The sequence below is a fragment of the Quercus robur genome, chromosome 8 (genome assembly GCF_932294415.1).
Source record: "Quercus robur chromosome 8, dhQueRobu3.1, whole genome shotgun sequence".
NCBI lineage: Eukaryota > Viridiplantae > Streptophyta > Magnoliopsida > Fagales > Fagaceae > Quercus > Quercus robur.
Window position 1 is genome coordinate 29,172,129 of NC_065541.1, and position 14,461 is coordinate 29,186,589.

Sequence of the window (14,461 nt, forward strand, 5' to 3'; positions counted from 1 at the left end):
AAAGCATCATATCTTTTTTTTTTTTTTTTTTTTTTGACAAATGAGGTTTCCAAAACTTTTTAAAGTATTTGGACTATTCTCTTGAGCATTTATAATCCTTTCTCATACACATTAGATTATTACATGGAGAAATCCTTGAGAGTAACTTTAAGATATTGACATCCATGATCTCATGAATATCATAAAGTTTTAGGAACCACTTAGTAATCCGTAGAGATTAAAGTGTTACTTATTTAATTTTTTATAGAAGAAAAGATTTTTTATTTATTTATAAAAGGTTAGAACAGATAATACCAATAGTACATATTAAGCTACCATAATACATGAACCTAATAAAGTAATAATATAATATATAAGTCTTTAAGTTTAGCAAAAAATAATAATAATAATAATAATAATAATAAGTCTTTATGTTTTTTCCTTCCAATTTTTGGGCATTGGAAATAAATATAATTCCATTTTAGTTCTAACCTTCCTTTACGGACAAAAACTCGGCGTGTTTGAAGGAAAAACCATCGATGACCTCGGATTTGGAAGTACAGAACTCAAACAAGCATCTTTGTAAAGCATATTCCAATTCCAACTCCATCAAAGAAAAGAAAAAGTGAGGAGAGAGAAATAGAGAGAGAGATGGTCCGTCCAAGTCTGAATTAAGTTGTAGTTGTAGTCGTATGTATGTATGTTTCGCCTTTGAGTGAGAGAGAAAGCCAAATAAAATTAAAAATTAAAAAAGTACTGAAATTGACAAAAAGAAGCTTTTAGGTTCTATATAAAGTCATACCCTTAGCATAACTTTGGATCTCAAACCTTTCTCTCTCCCTCTCTGTGATCCAATTCTTCGTCTTCTTTATCAAATCTCACTTTTTCAGATTATTCAGGTACTCCGCAACACTCTGCTCATCAATTCACAACTGGGTTTTATTATATTATATATATATATATATATATAATTCACTTTCTCCAACAAGTGCTCTGCTTCTCTTTCATTTTAGCACTATACTAATACTAATACTAATACTACTAGTACACGTGGCCTTTAGCTATCAAATCCTCGATCTATTTTTTCTGGGTCGTGATCAGAATTTTGTGGCTTTTGGCTCTCGTTTGACTCCGAGATTTTAGACTTACTCTTTTGTGATTACAGTAACAGAGGGAGCAGCAAACAATGGCGAATCGGAATCTTGAGAAGTTGGCGTCGATCGACGCGCAGCTTCGGCTTTTGGTTCCGGCCAAAGTGAGTGAGGATGACAAGCTGGTTGAGTATGATGCTCTGCTTTTGGATCGTTTTCTCGACATTCTCCAAGATTTACATGGGGAGGATCTCAAGGAAACTGTAAGTCATTGATTTCAATATTATTTATATTTTACAAAGAATAAATCTATCCCATCTCTTCAATTTGCTTTTTGAGTTTTTTTTTTTTAATCTGCGCAAAAACCTTTGGCTTTATGATTTGTGTGCGTGTGTGTGTTTTTTTTCAATATGCTATATTGTTTTGCAAATTGCAATGCATCATTATTGATTTCGCAGTTTTTGGTTGGTTTTAACAATCACAATGTGTTAGTTTCACTGAGTTTCAGTGCATTATAAATTTTGAGACATCTTCCAATTTTTGATTTGATGATTTTTAATTCCTTTTCATTGACATCTTCTGTATGTACAGGTTCAAGAGTGTTATGAGCTTTCTGCTGAGTATGAAGGTCTGCATGATCCTAAGAAGCTAGAAGAGCTTGGAAGTGTGTTGACAAGCTTGGATCCAGGGGACTCTATTGTCATTGCAAAGTCTTTCTCCCACATGCTTAACTTGGCCAACTTGGCCGAGGAGGTCCAGATTGCTCACCGCAGACGGAACAAGCTTAAAAAGGGAGACTTTGCTGATGAGAACTCTGCAACAACCGAATCAGACATAGAAGAAACTCTCAAGAGACTTGTGGTGCAACTTAAGAAGTCTCCACAGGAAGTTTTTGATGCTCTCAAGAACCAGACTGTAGATCTGGTCTTGACTGCTCATCCTACACAATCAGTTCGTAGATCTTTGCTTCAAAAGCATGCAAGGTTTGTTCTCCAGTTTGCCTGAGTGTTACCATTTCATATTTTTGTTCCCTCCCACCCAACTCCCATGCTGAGCCTTCAAATATTATACTGTGATAATATTCTATTTTTACTTTTATGTGAGGGGGGGAGAGTGCTAAAGTTTGCATTCTTGCTGTACTTTTCAATCTTCTTATCGTTTTTTCTCTTCTCTCTTCAGGATTAGGAATTGTTTAGCCCAATTGTATGCCAAAGACATTACACCTGATGATAAGCAGGAGCTTGATGAGGCACTTCAGAGGGAGGTGACTATCAGCATCCTTTGAATTTGTGTTGTGTAGTTGAATATTTATGTTTGTTGCAAACTTCCTTTTGGGAATCTTTTAGGATCACAATTTTTGATATTGTGGATTTTTTTCTAACATTTGATGAGAAATATGGGTCCACATTAATGACTGAAGCAGCTTTGGACTAATCCACTGCCCCTGCCCCCCCTTTGTAGTACCTCAACGTCAAGACAAATACAGTAACATATAGATTGACTGATATTACTTTGTGGTTATTTGGAGTATTGTGTTTCCTGCAGAATTCTGTAACTTACTAGCCACCTTTCCGCAATACTTATCATTTACTTCTTATCGGGTATTTAGAGCTTGAGATGTTCTTGGTAATACTTTTTCTTTGCATTCAATCTTGTAAGTTGTAACTGCAACAAAATGTCTCCATTTTAGGTTTTGTAAATAGTTAGAACCCTTGATGTTGATCTTTAAGAGATATAAGTCGACAGTCATCTGACTTTCATAAAATACATATCATCTGGGTATTAATTATTCTAGGTTCCGTGACTTATCAAAAAAAAAAAAAAATTATTCTAGGTTCTGTGAATGTAATGTGATCATCCTAAAATCTATATCATTAGGGATTTTTGGGAGCCTTTTCACTACTCAGGTTTTGTTTAAATAATAGATATTTAATTAACTCCCTGTGCTTGCATATGCATGTCATCAAGTAGCTTTTTTTTTTCTTCCTTTTGAAAAATGACTTTTGGCCCCAAGGGGAGATCATCAAGTAGCATCTTTGCTCAATGAATTATATTATCTAAAGCACTACCCATGTTGCCTGTGGAAGAAAGAAAGCAGCGGCTGCCCTGCAGATCCAGGGCATATAATAATTAATAAATGCTTTAGTGCCATTGATTCTTAATGTAATAAGAACCTACCCTGCAAGACATTTGCTACAAATCTCCATGCTCCATATGTTTTAACATGGTTGATCACATGAGCTTGGAGAGGATTTTCACATCAAAGCCACGAGAAAGCTACTTATATTACTGCTGATGTTTTAAATCTTGTACAACTGTAACTGAAGTTTTTCACCAACAAAAAACAAAATTAGTCTACAGTATTCTCAATCTTCTTCCTTTTTTCCTGGTATTTATTTCATGTAGATTCAAGCTGCATTTCGTACAGATGAGATCCGGAGGACCCCTCCAACTCCACAAGATGAGATGAGGGCAGGGATGAGCTATTTCCATGAAACAATCTGGAAGGGTGTTCCAAAGTTTCTACGCCGTGTTGACACGGCTTTGAAGAACTTAGGGATTAATGAACGTCTTCCTTACAATGCCCCACTTATTCAATTTTCTTCTTGGATGGGTGGTGATCGTGATGGTAAGATCCTTCTCCATGGCCAAACTTCTAAAGAAGCCAGTTTGGAAATTAGAGGAAAAGGAAGCAAAACCATCTGACTATCTTCCTCATAGTGAACTCACCTCGACTGTGATTTCCATTGTGAAACACTTTCATAGTTGCTTTTCTCAATTGGGATTTTTCCAATTAGTTCCTTTTAATTTTTGGACGGTCTCATTTGTTTAATGACCTGGTGGTGATCGTGATGGTATGATCATTCTTCATGGCAAAAGACTGACCGTGCAAATTGAAATGGTTCCCAGTGAAGGAGCAAAAGGACGGACAGAAATTCTTTCAAAGTGGATTTTTTATGGAGTAATTTCAAAGCTTTTTATGCATTGGGGTGGTCTAGTTACTTCATTTTAGCTGACGAAACTGGAGCTCTCTCTCTCTCTCTATCTCTTCTAAACATCTTTTTTACATTGGGTGCAGGTAATCCTAGGGTGACTCCTGAGGTCACAAGAGATGTTTGCTTATTGGCTAGAATGATGGCCGCTAACTTGTACTATTCCCAAATTGAGGATCTTATGTTTGAGGTACTTAATAGCTTCTGCATTTTACAATCTTCTCCACAGAGCTTCCTTTTCTAGGTTGGAAGACTGTTGCTTGATTATTGTTTTTGTACTTTGTCATTATTATTTAGCAATTTCTTTCTTTTTTTGCAGTTATCTATGTGGCGGTGCAATGATGAGCTTCAAATTTGTGCAGACGAACTCCATAGGTCAACCAAGAAAGATGCCAAGCACTATATAGGTAATTAATACATGGTGGGGTGTGTTTCTCTTTACATGTGGAAGATGTTTTTTCCTTTACCATGTCAAGGTTTATTGACAGTCTGGAAATCTGTGGGTAATTTCCTCACCTACAATAGCACAATGTTCAGCTTTAGAAAAATTAGAGAAGAAAGCATGAGGTAGCTTTTTGAATATGCATCTTTCTTACTTATCAAAAAAGAAAGAAAAATGAGAAAAGAAAATGCAAATAGTGTTTTTTCCTACAATTATCTTCATTCTAAATATGCCTTTATGAATGAATTTATTCCTACTTCTTTCTACTTTCTTTCTAGCCCTTTTGGACAATTTCTACACCATGCGTACAAAACCTTTTTGCTTTGCCTTCGTTTGTATTGGAACAAAGCTAAACAAGTGGTAAAATGAAGAAAGGAAATAGAAAGAAGCAATATTTCTCCTCACAATTTTAGTTGAGGGCTGAGGCTACTTCTGCAATAAAAGATTAATCTTTGACTTAACTGGAATTTCCTAATTGTGCAATTGTGACTGACAGTAGTTACATAAATACAAGGTGGTGCATATTTAGCCTGAGAACACTTAATGAAATATTCAAAAAAAAAAAAATTTTTGAGTTAAACAATAGACATGCTGAAAGAACTCATTCTACGGAGATCTCTTAGCTGTGCAACCATAATTTATGATGACAACACAATGGAAACAACTGTTGTATGTTTGTTATCATATAACAAGAAGATATTTTTCAATTTTAGGTGAAATCATTTTTGTTGTAATTTTGGCTGATACCTTGTATTACTATGATGTTGATTTTTTATGTGACACAGAGTTTTGGAAACAAATTCCTCCAAATGAACCCTATCGTGTCATTCTTGGTGATGTGAGGGATAGGCTTTATCAGACCCGTGAACGCTCTCGTCATTTGTTAGCCAATGGGTACTCTGACATTCCAGAGGATGCAACTTTCACCAATGTTGAGCAGGTACATTCATTTCATCAAATTTATTTTGAAAATTCCTAGAATCATGTTGCTATCACATACATTTAATGGCAATGTTGATATTATTCTTTCCCCTCAATTCAACCTATTTGTATCTAACCATTTATGTTGGCTAGTAGCATGGTTGTTAAAATCTTGATCCTAAACTTTTCAAACGATCCAAATCGCACTAGGGTCTTTAATTAGTAGGATTGGGGTAGGATCTGGATCCAAATTGATCCTACCACAATCCCGCCTGATTCTGAATTTTGACATATTTTTATAGCCAAATGTTTTCATATTTGAACTTGACTTAAAAAAAATCAACGTTTGTAAGACTTTTTGTAACAAATCAATCACTCTCTAATTCTAATTGACATCTTACGTAGTACAGTTTTTTATTAACTCTAATTGTCATTGTATGTTGAATCAGTCAATAACAAGAAATACTCCTCTCTATTTGGCATGTGAAAAGAACATAAAAGTAATGAAGGCGATACAATTTAATGATTAATTAACTTCCAATTAATTGAGTTCATGCTCTCAAAATCAAAACTCATGTTGATGCTATTGTTATGTTTTATAGTTAAAAGCTTATTTATATTTTATGATATATACTTTATCTCTTTAACATTATTTGATACATACTTTATCTCATTAAATCTTTTGATATATTTTTTGTAGATTATCATTCCTTTTTTTCTGTTAAAAACACCTCATCACTTGTGTTGATGATTCTTGAAAAATCATTATTAGTGGTGATCTTTTACCTAGGAAGCATGGACACTTCATGTGTCAAACATGGGACGTTGGGACATGCCTTCTGCACCTGCATGTCCCAGCCATGTTTTTTTTTTTTTCTTTGAAAAATTATGGGAAACGGGAGGGACACTTAACTTTTATTTCTTTTTAGTTTTAATCTTGAACACTTACCTAGCTATTATATATTTACTTTTTTAGATCTTATTCTTGGTTTGTATTACAATTTCTAAACATCATTTATTAGCCATGAATTCACTTTATTATTTATTATTGCTCTTAAATTTATATATGTTTAACATTATATGAAAAAAAATAAATGTTTAAGAATATTCAAAATTATATTTAATCATTAATTGTATGTGTATTGCCGCCATTTCGTGTCCTAATTTTTCAAAAATTGCCATGTTGCCGTGCCATACCTGTACCCATACCTATACCCGTGTCCATGTCTGTGCTTCCTAGTTTTCACCTTATTTTTTTATGAAAATAAAATTGTATGATTTTGATCCTATTCGGAAGACCCTCCTATCCATCCTATGTAGGATCTCAATTTTAACACCCATGGCTAGTAGATTTTTATCCAATATTATGCTCTGTCCGGTGCACTCTCTTTTAAGCTATCATTCAATGCTTAATACTATCCTAAGATAAGTTAAAAAGGAAAGAAACATATTAGTTGGATCTGTTACTGAATGGCTTTGTCGACATACCCTTACAAATTGCCTTTTAATTTTTTACTTTTGTTTAACTGGTTTAGAAACTGATGCAGGACTGTTAAGAAGTTCAGCACTATACTAGGTTTCTTGATGAATTCTTGAATAAGGATTGATGTTTAAGAGTTTAGGTTAGAAAAGAATGAATATTGACAGCTGTTTGGGGCTAAAACAGGGGATAAACAGAAAATAACATAAATAAAACACTAGGCAATCACACCTAGGTCTTCCTAAGCATACTGCTGAATTTTATTAATCAATCACTATATTCTGAAATAACATGACCACAAAAGAGCCTTTATATAGAGGCTATAGTTATCCCTTTCCTAGTAGGACTTGGACTCTAAATAACCTATTACTAGAATGAATAGGAATACTCAAAAATCAAATAAAAGACTTAAAACTCCTAAACCAAATAGGAGAAGGACTCTAAACATAAAATATGACTCATGGGCCTTTGGTACAGCCAAGAACAGCCCATTCCAGATTTCTGGAAATTACCAAATTGCCCTTATTCTAATAAAGCTTAATTAAAACTGATCAGACAGCTTCTCAACATAAAAGACTCGATGCTAATAACTAAAATGACCTATCAAAGGTGCTAAGAGGGTCTGACATCAAGACTAGACCACAATACTTGAATCTTTGTATATTTAATCTTCTTTTTCCTTGAGCTCTTCCTTGTCCTCATCAGAAACTGATCAAGTTTTAAATTATATGCAGTTCTTGGAACCTCTTGAACTATGTTACAGATCACTCTGCGCATGTGGTGACCGAGCGATTGCTGATGGAAGCCTTCTTGATTTCTTGCGGCAAGTGTCAACTTTTGGACTATCACTTGTGAGACTCGATATTAGGCAAGAGTCTGACCGCCATACTGATGTCTTGGATGCCATTACAAAGCACTTGGAAATTGGTTCCTACCGAGAGTGGTCTGAAGAACGTCGACAGGAATGGCTTTTATCTGAACTCAGCGGCAAGCGCCCACTGTTTGGACCTGATCTTCCTAAAACTGAAGAAATTAGTGATGTTTTGGACACATTTCATGTCATAGCTGAACTTCCATCAGACAACTTTGGAGCATACATCATTTCAATGGCAACTGCACCGTCTGATGTGCTTGCCGTTGAGCTCCTGCAACGTGAATGCCATGTGAAGCTACCATTAAGAGTTGTTCCACTGTTTGAGAAACTTGATGACTTGGAAGCTGCTCCTGCTGCTTTAGCTCGGCTATTCTCAGTAGATTGGTACAGAAATCGGATTAATGGAAAGCAAGAAGTTATGATTGGGTATTCAGATTCTGGTAAAGATGCTGGAAGGTTTTCTGCAGCCTGGCAGTTATACAAGGCTCAAGAGGAGCTTATAAAGGTTGCTAAGCAATACGGTGTGAAGCTAACTATGTTCCATGGTCGTGGTGGGACCGTTGGAAGAGGAGGCGGCCCCACCCATCTTGCCATATTGTCTCAACCTCCGGAAACAATTCATGGATCACTCCGTGTTACTGTTCAAGGTGAAGTTATAGAGCAATCATTTGGGGAGGAGCACTTGTGTTTCAGAACACTCCAGCGTTTCACAGCTGCTACTCTGGAGCATGGTATGCATCCCCCTGTTTCACCAAAACCGGAATGGCGTGCATTGATGGATGAAATGGCTGTCATTGCTACAGAGGAATATCGTTCCATTGTTTTCAAAGAACCCCGATTTGTTGAATATTTCCGACTTGTAAGAATTCCGCAAATAGCATTGATCTCATTTCCATTTTACAATTCAGGCTCACTAAAGACCATCTTTGATATAATAACTGTTGTCTATTTTATGAATGTAGGCTACACCAGAGTTGGAATATGGTCGGATGAACATTGGAAGCCGCCCATCAAAGCGAAAGCCAAGTGGGGGCATTGAATCACTCCGTGCAATCCCATGGATCTTTGCCTGGACACAAACAAGGTTTCATCTACCAGTGTGGCTAGGCTTTGGAGCGGCATTCAAGCAGGTCATTCAGAAGGACATTAGGAATCTGCATATGCTGCAGGAGATGTACAATGCATGGCCTTTCTTTAGGGTCACCATTGATTTGGTTGAAATGGTGTTCGCCAAGGGAGACCCAGGAATTGCTGCTTTGTATGACAAGCTCCTTGTATCAGAAGAATTGTGGTCATTTGGAGAGAGATTGAGGACCAATTATGAACAAACTAAGAGCCTTCTCCTGCAGGTAAAAACAATTGGACAGAATATGTCTTACATTTCAAATTTTGTAAATTATGTTTTTGCTTTTCATTATTGCTTTCTTTGATTCACAAGCAATGCTTTATTTTTCCCACTACTCATAAGTTTTCAGAAAATTCTTTGTATACTTCCCATCATTATTGGCATAGACATTGTTTTGCCAAATTTTTATATGATTTCCATATCTTCTGTTGGATACTGCAAAACACGCAAAAAATATTGCATAAATCATCAGTTGGATACTGCAAATCACTGCAAACAATGACATTTTCTCGGCCTATGGGACTCTGACAAATTGGATGTAATAAAATCTGATTTTCCTTTTCCTATGCTGGTAGATTGCCGGACACAAGGATCTTCTTGAAGGGGACCCACACTTGAAGCAAAGACTCCGCCTGCGTGATTCCTACATTACTACCCTGAATGTTTGCCAAGCCTACACATTGAAGAGAATAAGGGATCAAAACTACCATGTGAAGGTGCGGCCACACATCTCCAAGGACTTTATTGAAGTAAGCAAACCAGCAGATGAACTTGTGAAGCTGAACCCAACAAGTGACTATGCCCCTGGTTTGGAGGATACCCTCATCTTGACCATGAAGGGTATTGCTGCAGGCTTGCAGAACACCGGTTAGAGTTGCGCTATTCTCTGTTCACTTTTTGCTGCCTTCCTACAGAGAATTTTCCCCCAAAAAACCATAAATTATATGCACCAGAAGTGGATGCTGTTTTATTATCCACGTCAAGGTCATAATTTGGCTTCGGCCTAAATATTAATTGCTGTGCTTGGTACCACTAAAGCCAGCAGTGTTATTGTCGCCATATAAGAGTTGAACTTGATGGAGCTTTATATGCTCGTCCACGGAATATTCTGTGAGCATTGTATTTGAAGACCTGTGTTTTCTGGTTCTTGTATTTCTATCTGAGACACTGACCTGTCTTAATCCATCAATTCCTATTTATGGGTAATAGAATAAGATGTGAAAAATAAATTAGTGGATGCGCAATCAGTAGCATTACTATTCTGTAAAAGTTGCTGGCTTATGAGTGGAGTTTATAACAGGCTTTTGTGTTAGAATCTCATTTTTTCTCTCGTGTGTATTTCTAAAAAAATGGTGATTATTCTACATTGTTTAAGAGAGCGTGTTGTATGTAGTATAACTTATTACACTCTCCCTTAAAAGCTTTTTAAAGTTATTATGGCTTTTGAGTATAGTTTGTGGTGTCTTTATATTAGAACTCTATTCTCTCTTTCCTATGCGTGTGTGTGTGTGTGTGTTTCTAAAATCAAAGGGGTAATTATCCCACATTCCTTAAGAGAGTCAAGTTTAGTATAATTTGGCTCCCTCCTTTAAAAGTTAGCATGGCCTTTTTAAAGTGTAGATTGTAGTGTCTGTGTTAGAATGTCATTCTCTCTCCCCTATGTGTGTGTGTGTGTTTCAGTGCTTGTTTCTCAATTAAAAAAAAATTGGTAACAAAAATAATTATCCCAAAATGTTTTTGGGTTTGTAAAATTGTGTGCATGAGAGAGAGAGAGAGAGAGAGAGAGAGAGAACGCGTGAGCGGCTTTTGCTCTATTTGTTTCGATAGAACATTTTTTGAGTTTTCCGATGTTTGGTATACAAGAAAACAAAGTTAATGTATAAAATGAATGATTTGGTCAACAAAGATGTTCACAACCCAACCCCCGACCCCCCTCTCCTGCCGCCACACACCCTACCTAATAGCTTCTCCCCCCAAATCTAACCAAATGTTTAACATTGTCGGGGACCTCTTTCATTGAAAACATCATCTTCACCCCTCCAAACTTATCCCTCCCCCACCCAGCCCCTAACCACCTCATTGCTTGGTCTTTGTTCGCACACTTTCCTCCCATGCTGATTTGTGTGGTCTTCAGCTTTCTTAGCCCTTAGGTTGGTTCATGTTTACAAGTCCTTCCGCCTATCTTTCATCTATTGTACAACTTCGGCCAGTATTGGGAATTTGGGAATGCTACATATTTAGGAGTGGATCGATCAAAGAACAGTGCAACTTGCTCCTATAGAGTTCCTTGTTCATCCACTGATCTTGTGGATTTGGTTGATTTGGTTGGGAAGTATCATCAAGATCGTTGCATTCAAACTCTGCATAAGAAGGCATTGTGCTTGTTGTGCCATGTCGTTGGTTCTTGGACTTTGAAGGCATGTTAGTGGAGAAAGAAAAGAACAAGTTTCCTTCCTTCCCCACCCCCCGCGCGACTCCCTAATGGAGTTGCCAATTTAATGTGGGTGTGCTTTTCTTTCCCTTGATGGTACCCTATGTGGATGCCTAGAAATTCTAGGTGTGGGAATTTCCGAGTTTGGTCGCACATTAAGTCCTTGGCGATGTGACTCTTGTGTGCTTATGTTTCTAGGATGGGGTGTTTGTATTTGAGTCCCTTTTTTCTTATTTTTTATTTATTTTAGGAGTCGCCAACAATCATTAGTTTTATATTAGGTGTGATTGGCCGCTTAGATGTTTAATTCATTTTAAGTTACCTAATTAACTAAATGAATTTTAAAGGATTCATTAATAAAGGTAAACCAAAGTCTTTGAACCAAAGATCATGGACTTGGAAGTTTGGTTACGCATGGGGAAGGTGTTAGGCACCCCACAACGTTTATTCGAAGAGAGTACCTCATTTTAATTTATTTCAAACGTTAACCTTTCATGAAGAAATAGAATACTTGCCATTTTAATTTTTTTTTTAAAGGTTTTTGCAAACAATATACATATATATATATATAAAATATATAAATATATATGTGAGTAAATATTTACATATAGCTAACATGTGAATATAACTCCAAAGAAGCCCCTCAAAAAAAAAAAAAAAAAAAAAAAAAACTCCAAAGAATATATACAGTCAAAACTGTGAGGTATATACGTAGGTAACATGTGAGAAAGCATACAAATATAGTATACACTAGCATGTGAATATTTATTTACTATATAGCTATCATGTAAATATTAAATACTATACAAAAATAAATTACAACGTAAAAATAAAAAGAGAGAATTGGAAAAGTAGCGTCTTGTTGTCATCCACAATTTTTTTCATTTTTATCATGCAAAAAAGATGACAAATGAAACTCATTAGTACCAAGAAATGATAGGGACAATGTTAGGTTTAAGGGCATTCAAGGATTTAAGGGAATGAGCCTTGAACACAAATCCTTAAACTACAGGGACGGAGCCAGAACTGAGAGTTAGGGGGGGGGGGGCAGTTTTGCTATTGGTTGTGTGCAGTAACTTCAGCCTTCAACTTTGTTGCTACTTAGTCGCTTAGCTGCTAGTTGTTTAAAATTTTTTTAAGGGTCAAATTGTTTGTTTTAAGTAAAATTGGTTGACTAGGCTTAATTTTTTTTTAGTTTACTGTTGATAATTTTTGTTGTTGTACTAATTTTTTTGGGCTTGTATATTTCTTTTTTAGATTTTAGACTTATAAATTTTTTTTTAATGGTCTTTAAAATGTGGAAAATGTTTGAACTACAAACTTTTTTACAAATTGCTGATAATGTAAGTGGTGAGCCCAAATGCGAACCAATAAGAATTTACTACCTTAACCGTTTGTAAAAATGTTATAGAAAAATTTGTGACTATAACAATACTCTTAAAAGAATCAATAATATTTTTAAGGGATCAAAAGTGTAATTTTCTAAAATTAATACCATATATATAATAATATTTAATAAAAAAAAAAACAAATCGGGGGCGGGAGTGGGGGGGGGGGGGCGGGCATTGCCCCCAAGTCCAACCATGGCTCCGCCCATGTTAAACTCCAACTATTCTAAGAAAAAAGTTTAAAATTAAAGTGCATTAAAAAAAAAAAAAGTTACAACGATAACTTTTATTATTTTGAAAAAGCACGTTTTTTAAGAAAAGATTTTATTGAAAATTTTTGAGAAAATCATTTTTTTTTTTTTTAAGGAAACAATTTTCGGAATTTTTTTTTTTTTGAGAAACTTCTGGAACATTTTTTATAGGAAGGAAGAAAACATTTTTTTTAGGGAAAATCCAACGTGGTAAAACATATTTATTTTTTAAAACATTTCTCCTTTTTTTGGCAAAAAAATTCTACTCTCTTTAGAAAAGAAAAGAAAGCATTTTTTTTTTTGAAAACAACTATTTGAAAACACATTTTTTAACGTAGTAAAAGTGTTTTTAGAAAACATGTATTTTTTTTTTTTGGAGAAGCATTTTTTGAAAACATCTCTCACTTTTTTTATATAGGAAAACATTTTGGAAACATTTTGGAAAAACATCTTTGAAATCATTTTGAAAAAAATTTTTGAAAATATTTTTAAAAAATATTTTTGAAAACATCTATATATTTTTTTTTTTGAACAAATTCGGATTCCCTTTTTTTTTAAAGGATTTTTGTTTTTTGAAAATTCTTTTTTTTTTTTAAAGAGGATAATCATTTTTTTAGAAATATTTTTATTTTGAAAAACTCTTTTAGAAAAAAAGGAAAAGCATTTAAAAAAAATCATTTTTTGTTTGAAAAACTTCATTTTTAAGAAAGAGGTGGGGAATTTTTTTTTTTTTTTTTAAAGCATTTTCTTAGAATAGTGTGTAGGGGAAATGTTTTACCCAAGCATATTTATTTTATGGCAACATTAATGATGAGAAATGTAAAGAGACAACAATAATAAAGTGCAGAAAATAATTTGCAAGGAAGGTAAAATGCAGAAATTTAAATTATATAAAAAGTAAAGAGCTAAAATATTATAAAGGTTGATCAAAAAGAGTTTTTTTTTTTTTTTTTTTTTTTTTTTTTTATATATATATCCCTTTTAAATATATTTTAAGGATATTTTTTTTTTCAAAATAACACCAACTTTCAAAAAATTTTGTTAGTTGACATCGTTTTCAAACTATTTAGGAAACTAACATCTCGAGAATTTGAGACTCGAGTTCACTGTAGCAACCCAAGTATCAAAGACTTGATTTCTATGAAATTCACGTTGAACTCGAGTTTGTGAGACTTGAGTTCCACAAAAGATAACCCAGAAATCAAAACTTCAGACACACAAACATACACAAGCAAACAGGCAAAAAACAAAGATCAAACCATGAAACCCATGAAGATCAAACAGAGAAACCCAAAACACAAAGACAAAAAACAAAGAAAGATGAAACCCAGAAACCCATGAAGACAAAAAACAGAGAGATCAAACCAAAGAGATCTCTATAACGAAACCCAAATCACAAAGACAAAAACAACAAACTAGAAAGATCAAACCCAAGTGGCGGGTGGCAACGATTGAAATCAAGCTCTCGGGGTCTTTGGGTGGGTT

General features: G+C 34.8%; 1 protein-coding gene across 1 annotated transcript; it reads left to right on the forward strand.

Annotated features, from left to right (window-relative positions):
• Positions 1-710: 710 nt before the first annotated feature.
• On the forward strand, positions 711-10,226 carry LOC126695134 (phosphoenolpyruvate carboxylase, housekeeping isozyme). The gene is made up of 11 exons (XM_050391776.1): positions 711-878; positions 1,145-1,333; positions 1,662-2,053; positions 2,250-2,334; positions 3,477-3,699; positions 4,150-4,253; positions 4,383-4,470; positions 5,291-5,445; positions 7,641-8,639; positions 8,743-9,129; positions 9,482-10,226. Exons 2-11 carry the CDS (start codon positions 1,166-1,168, stop codon positions 9,776-9,778), a joined length of 2,898 nt encoding a protein of 965 aa, XP_050247733.1. The 5' UTR covers positions 711-878; positions 1,145-1,165; the 3' UTR covers positions 9,779-10,226.
• Positions 10,227-14,461: the final 4,235 nt, after the last annotated feature.

Coding starts and splice junctions, on each gene's coding strand:
- LOC126695134 (XM_050391776.1), top strand. CDS start 1,166: ATGGCGAATCGGAATCTTGAGAAGTTGGCGTCGATCGACGCGCAGCTT. Junction 2,335..3,476: donor ATGAGGCACTTCAGAGGGAG/GTGACTATCAGC, acceptor TATTTCATGTAG/ATTCAAGCTGCATTTCGTAC. Junction 9,130..9,481: donor CTAAGAGCCTTCTCCTGCAG/GTAAAAACAATT, acceptor CTATGCTGGTAG/ATTGCCGGACACAAGGATCT.